General features: G+C 45.6%; 2 protein-coding genes across 2 annotated transcripts; both read right to left on the bottom strand.

Annotated features, from left to right (window-relative positions):
• Window positions 1–721: 721 nt before the first annotated feature.
• Window positions 722–1,708, bottom strand: KRTAP29-1 (keratin associated like protein 29-1). Its single transcript, XM_057713822.1, has one exon. The coding sequence runs from the start codon at window positions 1,706–1,708 to the stop codon at window positions 722–724; it is 987 nt and encodes a 328-aa protein (XP_057569805.1).
• A 5,709-nt stretch (window positions 1,709–7,417) lies between these two features.
• LOC130839759 (keratin-associated protein 16-1) lies at window positions 7,418–9,028 on the bottom strand. Its single transcript, XM_057714143.1, has one exon. The coding sequence runs from the start codon at window positions 9,026–9,028 to the stop codon at window positions 7,418–7,420; it is 1,611 nt and encodes a 536-aa protein (XP_057570126.1).
• Window positions 9,029–9,799: the final 771 nt, after the last annotated feature.

Consider the following 9,799-nt stretch of genomic DNA (forward strand, 5'->3'; position numbering starts at 1 on the left):
TCTGGCTTCCCAAGTCTATTCACTGTGGGGAAACTGAGGTCACCCAACTCAAAAGAAGTCTCGGTGATGTAAAGGTTGGAAGCCAGGGAATGTTTTGTCTTTACTCACTTCCAGCTTGAGCATCTATAATTCTAGACACCAGCTACCCTTGCAGACCAATGCGGACATAGTGATTTGGAGGGCCCAAGGTCACTGTATTCAAATGGACCTAAAGGAAATCTACGTAGGGATATATTAAAAGGAATGAAAGCACTGTGAGTGTCTTATTCATTATGCTTAACCAGTCACATTTCTGTTAGCCGTGGGCAGCAAAAGAGTCTCCTTAAAGACTTGGCAGCATGCAAAGAAAGAAAAGCTGGAGAAAGGGCTTTGCTGAAGTGAAATGAAATGATAACATCAGGAAATGCAAGCTATAGCATGGACCATGCTTGCTGAAAGGTTATCCTCGGTTAAGAAGGGTCTCAAGATAAATGCCCTCATCAGCACCTGGGGGGAATGTGTGTCCGGACTCGGAGTAAAGGTAACAAGCAGGCAGTCTTTTTGCTCAGCTGGAGGCAGGCACCATGGGATGGCTATGCATGTGTAGACAGCAGCAGACTTCAGAGGTGGTGTGAAGAGTGCTCCCTCAAGGAAATGCTGCCTTACAGAAGCTGGACTCATAGCTGGGTTGGCAGGAGGTGGGTAAGCTGGTGCTGGCTTTGCAGAGACTTGGGGCAGTTGGTCAGCAGCAACTGGAGCCACCACTGGATGATTTGCCAAAACCCGTCACACAGCAAGCTGGTTGGCAGGAAGGGGACTTGCAGCCACTCTGATTGCAGGAAGTGGATTCGCCACAAGTTGGTTGGCCAGAAATCACAGTGTCACAAGAAGCTGGTTTGCAAGGGTTCTTTACAGAACAAAGGGGCTGGCCATTAGCCCCTGGCTGGCAGATGAAGGATGTGGAAGGGGCTGGTTGGTAATGAAGTGTCTGACAAGGGGAGGACACACACCAAGTAGGACTGCAAGAACTGAACGCCCAAATAGACAGCTGGCAGGGAACAGGCATGCAGGGAACTGACTGGCAAGGCTTAACAATGTAGCAGATAGGTTGGTAATAAGTTAATTTGCAGGGCTGATCTTGGTCACTAATGGATTGACATGAACCTCCTTGGCAGCAAGTTGACTGGCACAGGTTAGTTGCACAGACAGTTGGTGGGCAAGATGTTTCAGGACAGGAAGTTACCTCAGAGCAGGAGGGCTGGCAAGACCTAGTGTCACAGCAGACTGATTGATCACAAGCTGCCTGGCACGATCCAGATGTGTAGACAGGATCCTGGCAGAAGTGTTGTTGGCAGGAGCTGGGTTCATGGCACTTTGCCTGACCACTGATGGATTCCAAGCAGGAGGGCTGGCATGAGCTAACCAGACAAGGAGACTGGCCAGTGCCAGGTTCATAGCAGGCCATGCAGGAGCAAATGGGTTGGCAAACAAAACCCACACGAGAAGTTGCTGAAAGGCAGGTAGGTTGGCAAGAAGCAGGTTCACAGCCACCTGGGGCATTGCCGCATGACTGAGAGTTTTCTTGGCATGTAACCAGTTTCCACATTCTGCTCTGACAGGAACTAGGCAAACAGATACCATTCCCAAAGCTGCTACCACTTGAGCATATGGAGATGGTGGGCATAGCTGGAATGGCAGTGACATTTCCAGGATAACAGCTGTCCACCATGGTGCTGGTACTAACCTTGCCAGGAGGCTGCAACTTCAGTATACCTGAGTTTGAAAGACATCTAATAGGTAGCAGCTTTTATAGTCCTTCACTAGTGGTGTTGGCACACAGAGCATCTTTCCTTGCTATTATTTCCACCCATTTGCATACGAACATCTGATTAGCAGGCTTCAGGAGCCTGGGAGATATTGTCTCCAGTTTAAGAACTCATCTTTTGCTTTGGGGGTTTTCATGGCTGAGTTTGTGTTCCTTGCCACTGCTCCTGCTCTGAGCTAAGCTGTCTCTTTTATACCTGTTCTCCAGTCTCCCTGAAGCAGGCCTCTCCCCAGGCTAACATCTCATCAAGAGGCCACAGCCCAGCCAAAGCAGCTCCCTCTTCCTCCAGGAATGCAGTTCCACATCATTTATTCAATCAGGAAATGAAGCTCTGACCCAGTTGAGGAAGGATATCAGAGATGGCAAACAGAAAATCAGGTCGTGCATCCCAAGGGACACTTCAGTGTCCCCACATCTTTCTAGAATCTTCTTGTTTGGCTTTCCTGAAATTCAGCTTTACTAGTACCTCTAATTAAAAAAAAAAAAGGGTAGTAATGACTTTCATTTATAGTGTTGACCAAAAAAAAAAAAAAATGCACAACCTAAAAGTGGAGAGTTATGTTTTATTCGGTGGACATTCTGAGGATTCAAGCCCAGGACACAGCATCTCAGATGACACTGAGAACTATTCTGAGGAGGGAAGAGGAGAGCTGGGATATATAGGAGGGTTTTTTTTGTTTGTTTTGTTTTGTTTTGTTTTTTCAGATCTTTATTGGAGTATAATTGCTTTACACCGTTGCACCAGTTTCTGCTGTACGACAAAGTGAATCAGCTGTATTTATACATATCCCCATATCCCCTCCCTCTTGAGCCTCCCTCCCACCCTCCCTTTCCCACCCTCTAGGTCATCACTAATCATTGAGTTGATCTCCCTGTTTTATGCAGCAGCTTCTCACTAGCCATCTATTTTACATTTGGTAGTGTATATATGTCAATGCTACTCTCCCACTTCATCCCAGCTTCCCCTCCCCCGACTCCATATCCTCAAGTCCAAATCCAGTGGCAGGGCACGAATAGATAGGAGTTTATGCAACAAAAACCAGGTAGTCAGACCATCAAGAGTTTACTGTTAATCAAGGAAAACCAGACATCTCAAGTTAATGAAGCTAGCGCTTTTTATGCATGGAAAGATGCAACATCTGGGCTCATTGAAATGATTCCTTTGATATTCACCTCAGCTACCTGGGGCCAGTACCTTGTGTTTTTCTCATCCTGAGTCTCCTCAGGGTGCACTGTTAGGGTGGCTGCACCATTCTGTTTCCATCCTGAGTTCCCTCAGGACTTACCATCAGGGCAGCTGTAATGTGGTGGCCTGATGGCTGCAACATCCTTTGTTTACTGATATGGCAGGCAATATTTTTCATTCACAATAGCATACTTACTATGTTCAAGTCCTTGACTACATTTTTCACTGAATCTTTGAGATGATCCTAGTTAGTAGATGTAATTGTCACCATTAGATTAGAGGTGACAATTAGAGGCAAAACTAACTCAGAGAGTTTAAATCGCATTCCCCAAATTGTGCAAGTAATGAGGGGTGGAAACAAAATTCAAACCTAGGTTGGGCTGACCCCAAAACCACTGATCTTAACCACATATTAGACCTCTCAACTTTGGAGGTGGGGAGGAAGACTCTAATACAGTGATTGAAGACTGACCAGCAGCACTGGGCAGGTGGTCCAGGACCCATGTTGGGGATCATCTGCCCACTCCAGTGCCTGTAATCATCAGCTAGATCAAACTGGTATAAGTACACCCAAAGACAATCTTTTAATTGGAAATTTAAAACTGCAAAATATTTCATCAAGAAAGATTAAACTCACATTATGAAGTCAACAGATGTGAATTCTATAACTTTATAAAACACAACTAAAAGTGATATAAAGGCATCTCTGTAAAAAAAAAAAAAGACATCTCTGTAAAGTGATTTTTGTATTAAATCAATCTCATCCAAGAGAAATTCATGAGGGACTTTGTTGATTTTCCCCCTCTTCCTTTGGGCTGGTCCTGGCTCTGCATCATCAACCAACTTAAGCATCCCACACTGGTCCACATCCTGGCCTGGTTCACACTGGAGATGCATGATGGAATGGAGAGATCATGGCTTTGGGACACAAACAGTGCTCGTCTTGATTTCTGGCTCTGCTGTAAATTCAGTCTGCTGGACATGTTAGCTCATTACTCAAGTGTTCAAAGTACTGAGAGTCAATCAACTGCATGGCTATTGCTTAGGTTATTTTTATTACTATGGTCTGCCTCACAATTATTGAAAATGCTGGAAAATCTGGAAGCTGCTTTTCAAAGCACCCATTACAGAATGCCTCCTCTTTGCTCTTGTTTTAAAAGGAAGAGAAATTTTTCTGATCACTATGATGCCTGAAAAATCCCCACCCTTGCCATAAAAATGTCTTTCCTTGGCAATTGCTTTTCATGTCATGGCATTGATCACTTCCTCTGCCCTCCATTTCATTGCTATTCATTTTAGCATCTTGCAAACTGCAGGGATCCCTGCACTATGTTTTATTCCTGAAAGTCTACATCCCCAAACTCTTATCTCTCAAGAGGAAATACTTTTGGTCTTACCAAATAGGTCAATCAAAATGGGAACATGTTTCAGAAAGCATGTAAATTTCAATATGAAAAAAAGTGCCAATATCCTATATCCATACATACCACTTTTATTGTTTCAAAGCAATCCACTTTCACATCCATTTTTCTCTGATTCTGCTCTTGCTTCCCTTCCTCTTAAAGAAACGTCTCAATAGGTTGGTGAAAGGGTACAAACTTTTAACTCTAAGATGAATAAGGTCTGAGGATCTATTGGATAGCATGGTGACTATAGTTGATAACATTGTATTGTATTGCAGAAATTTGCTAAAAGAACTTAAGTGTTCTAAACATATGGACACCAAGTGGGGAAAGCGGGGCCGGTGGAGGGGGGAGGGTTGGGGTGGGATGAATTGGGAGATTGGGATTGCCATATATACATTACTAATAAGAAAAAAAAATCAAATTTTACACTTTAAATATATGCAGTTTATTGTTAAATAAATAAATACATACATAAATAAATAAATATAAAAGAACTTGTGTTCTCACCAGAAAAAAAAAAAGGATAAATATGTGAGGTGATGAATGTGTTAATTCACCAGCTGGGGGAATCCTTTCACAATAAATATGTATATCAAATCATCACAATGTACACTTTAAATATCTCACAGTTTTATTATCCCTGAATAAAGCTGGAGAAAAAAAAAACAAAACAACCTCTCAAACAATAGTTCAAGACACTAAAGACTTCTAATATAACACCAAGAGCTGTTGTGATCACATCAAGAAATATGTTGATGCGGAAAAACACAAGCTTGGACAAAACTGGGTTTTAGTCATTTGTATGTCACCCTAGCTGTGACTATCCTGAATTTTGTGTTTGTCATTCCCTTATAGATAGATAGATGATAGATGATAGATAGGTAGATAGATAGATGATAGATAGATAAATAGATAGATAGATGGCAGAGAGATAGATAGATAAATGATAGATGATAGATTTTATAAGGTATATATTTGTATATAGGTGTATTATACATATGTGTATATGTATGTGTGTGTTGTTTTTGAACTTTAAATATATATATGGTCTCTGGGGCTTGTTTATATCAATCAACACTACAGTAGTAAGGTTCACCCATCTTGTTGCATGTAGTCATTGTCCAGCTGTTTTCACTGCAGCATAATATTCTACTGTGTGAATGAATATACCACAATTTTCTTGTCTGTGTTGATAGGCATTTGAATTGTTTGTCTTTCATATTCTTAATCTATAAAATAGGGGAAATGAAATCTCACCTCACACAAATTCTGTGATTTACATGAAACACTGAGTCTGTGCTGGACACAGAGATTTAAAAACCTGGCCAAATCATCTCTTGACTCTGGAAGGAGACAGAGGTAGATACCAATGGCCCAGTAGACAGTAACTCCAACACCAAGGTGCAGGATAAGTTTCACTTTTGACTTTCTCCCTATGTCCTTGTCTAACCCAATGGCTCTCAAACAGGAGTGATTTTTGCCCCTCTCCCTGGGGGGGCAATTTTTGATCATCATACTCAGGGGATGCTACTTGCATCTAGTTGGTGAAGCCAGGGATAGTGCTTAATATCCTACAATGCAAAGAGCAGTCCTCACAAAAAAGAATTATCCAACCCAAAATGTCAGTGGTACCAAAGGTGAGAAGACCTGAGCTATCCCCTTTTGTGATTAGGATAGCTCAAGCTGCACCTTGAGGACAAGGGATAGCCCTTTGATCTGTGCTCTAAGTACTTTGAAGAGACTCTGTCCTTGGGGATTGTAAGAGGGTATGTATGGAGTTTATACAAAGAGTGTGTCCTATAGGGACTAAGAGAACATATCAATGCTCTTGCACAGGAAATCCAGGTTACTTTCCTTATTGTAAGTATGACCTCCCCACTTGTTTTCATCTCATTGTGGACCCCAAAGCCATTGTCTTCCCCCTCAGTGTCCCTATGTCCAAGTCCATGCTCCACCATTCAGCTCTCCACACCAAGGCCAGAGGGACATTTCAAAAACCAGTAGTCTTCATGTCTCTGCCCTGCATATGGTCCCTCAATATCTTCACATCTGCCCTGCACCAAACCAAGACGCCTCTGTCCAGCATACAAGGCCCAATGACAGCAGGTCACTGTCTACTTCTCTGACCTTAGAGCTCACCACTCCTCTAAGTATACCTCTGCCCAAGCTTTGCTTAATGAGTAGTGTGCTTACAAGCCCCATTCATTTATATATGTTCCCTCTGCCTGGGAAGCTCTTCCTTCCTGGTTTCTAACTGGTTAATTCCTACTTGTGCTGAAAGACTCAGCTTTAGTATCACATCCCCCAAGAATTCTTACCTGTTTCTCCCCATGCCCTGCTGAGTTCAAAGTGCCCTATGCTTGCCTCTACCGCAGGGCTTAGCACAGTGGAATGTAGTAATTGCCTCTCTGCATATCTCTCCATCAGAGAGTAAGCTTCCTGAGAGTGGGGCTGAAGCTTTTGTCTTTTCATTCCTAGAACCCATCACAGTCCCTGGCACCTAACAGCTATCTAATAAAGCTTCTTGGATGGATGAATGGATTGAGTGAAGCTGCTCTCAAAGATGAAGAAAGTCAGCTGATGAGAATATGACATGAACAAGATAACTGAGAACAGCATGTCACTTCAACTTAGGCATGTTTATTGGACAGTTAAGTATCTTTACCTCATGGAAGAGGTCCCCAAGGAAGGGGAGCACACACAGCAAGGGGGCATATGCGTGAGGACAGAAAAATATTTATGCCAGGAAAGGGACTTGAGATGATGTGGCAAAGCAGCCTTTCTCAGCTCAATGGCAGCAGCAGACAAGAACCCAGAACATCCCCCTCTTGTGCCCAGGAGGCCTTCATTTGGACTATTAGGAAACTGACATTTCTGATGAGTTCTTTGAAGCATAAGCAGATGGCAGGTGACTGTGCAGAAAGAAAAAGATTTTAAGTCAGAATGAGCTTTAGGGAGGGCAGTCAAATTTTCTCTCAGGCTGGAGGCATACATTGCAGGAATTGGTGGGGTGGGGCCAGTTCAGCAGTTGGCAGGTTTGGTGGCAGCAAGCTGGCTGGCTGTGGGCTCATGGGTGGTGGGTCTAGTGGACTTGGCCTCAGTGGTCTGGCAGGGATTGGTCTCTGAGACCTCTGCCTTGCAGGGCGTTGAATCAGCACAATCTGGTTGGCTGGAAGTGGACTTCTTGCAATCCCTTTTGCAGGAATCAGCACAAAATATGTGAGAGCAGACCGGGCGGTAAGAGACAGAAGTGACACAGGCCGGGTGGCGCAGGATGGAGTAATATGGGCGATAGCAGGAGGGGCGGTAGGAGATGGACGTCACATACGGTTGCCTGTAGGTGATGGGTCCAGAGCAGATTGGGCGGCAAATTGGGCGGTAGGAAACTGAAGTCATACAAGGTTGTTTGCAGGAGCTGGGTATGTAGAAAGTTCGAGAGCAAGTTGGCTGGCAGACGGCAGATGCAGAAGACCCCAGGCGGCAGCAGAGAGGTCTGCAGGATGTATGCGGGCAGGAAATGGGCTCAGAGGAGATGGACCGACAGTGCTTGACTGCGTAGCAGGTAGCTTGACGTGGTCTGGACACACAGACACTTGGTGAGCAAGGGCTGGGCTCAGAGCAAAGGGGCTGGCAGATCCTGGAGACGCAGCAAGAGGGCTCTTGGCAAGTGCTGGAGACACAGGGTGGCTCACAAGGTCTTGGAACACAGCAGACCGGGCAGACGCAGGTGGGCTCACAGACCAGAGAAACACACGTTGCTGGCTGGCAGATGCTGGGCTCTGAACAAGATGGCTCACAAGGACTGGAGTCGCAGCAGACAGACTGGCAGCTGTTGGCCACAGAGCAGACAGATGGACAGCAGCCAGGCGTGGGGCACACCGGCTGACAGCAAGTGGGCTCACAGATCCCTGACTGGCAGGAACTAGGCACAGTGCAGACAGCTGGACAGCAGCTGGGCTCACAGACCACTGGCTGGCAACAGTTAGGTTTGCAGAGGATGGACTGGCAGGAAGTGGGTACACAGAGGACTGATTGGCAGGAAGGGACCTCACAGCACGAAGGCTGGGCACAGCTACTCACAGAGCAAGAGGGCTCACAAATGGTGGCCTCACAGCACACAGGCTGGGCACAGCTGCTTATGGAGCAAGAAGGGTCACAGACGGTGGCCTCACAGCACGCAGGCTGGGCACAGCTACTTACGGGACAGGAGGGCTCACAAATGGTGGCCTCACAGCACACAGGCTGGGCACAGCTGCTCACGGAGCAAGAAGGTTCACAGCTGGTAGCCTCACGGCACACAGGCTGGGCACAGCTGCTCACGGAGCAAGAAGGTTCACAGCTGGTGGCCTCACGGCACACAGGCTGGGCACAGCTGCTCACAGGACAGGAGGGCTCACAGATGGTAGCCTTGTAGCACACAGGTTGGACACAGCTGTTCATGAAACAGGAGGGCTGACAGTATTGCAGGCCACAGCTGGATGATCCGCAGCTATCTTGACAAGTCACCAGCTGCCATGTCTGGCTCCGGCAGGAACTGGGCAAGCAAACAGGCCCTCTGCAGCTCACCTCTGTGGAGCAGAGGGAGATGGCTGGTACAGAGGGGCATTTCCTAGAAAAGCAGTTTCCAGACATGGTGGTGGTGCCTCTGCTCCCTTGTGAGTGCTCAGAAGTTGGTGCCTGACTGGGACAGCTCTCCGGGGCCCTTACTTTTATACCCCTATCCCAGGCATATGCTGTTTTGAGCCCCTGTATCTTTTCCTCATTACTGTTTGGGCCAGTTTTCAGAGGAACATCTTATTATGCCAAGGTTTGTTGATCTGGAAGTTGTTTATCTACCCATAAAGAAGCTGTTTGTTTATTGACTTGCTAACTTTGGAATCCGCGAAGCTACAGGTCATCTTGGAATAAGCATCATAGCCTCCAAGCTGAATGATCTGTATTTCTGAGCATCATGAACAGAGGAAGAAGAAAGGAACTTATAATTTAACCATCTTCTAGTCCTTTGCACCAGGCCTTGGGCTGGACACAGAGGATGCCCACATGAATAAGACCTACTCACCCACTCTCATGGATCTCACTCTCTGTGGGCAAGCATGCAAGCAACCCCACTGCAATGCAATAATAAACTCAACAATAAACATAAAGAGATTAACAGAGAGGAGCAGTTATGAGCTCTATAGGAAAGGGAGTATCTGGGCTACTTTGTTGCACTTTACAACAATTTTAAACCATCAGAAATCCCATGAGGCAGGGACTCATCTCTCCCCATTATAGGTGCAGAAAAAGAAAGGGGGTTAGAATCAGAAAGTTTTTCACTTGCTCAAGATCACACACAGCTTGCCCCCTAATCTAGGACGGCTCTTCTTCCTCTTCGCCATCCTGTCTGGACAGACCTTTCTTGGG

Source organism: Hippopotamus amphibius, chromosome 17 (genome assembly GCF_030028045.1).
Source record: "Hippopotamus amphibius kiboko isolate mHipAmp2 chromosome 17, mHipAmp2.hap2, whole genome shotgun sequence".
NCBI lineage: Eukaryota > Metazoa > Chordata > Mammalia > Artiodactyla > Hippopotamidae > Hippopotamus > Hippopotamus amphibius.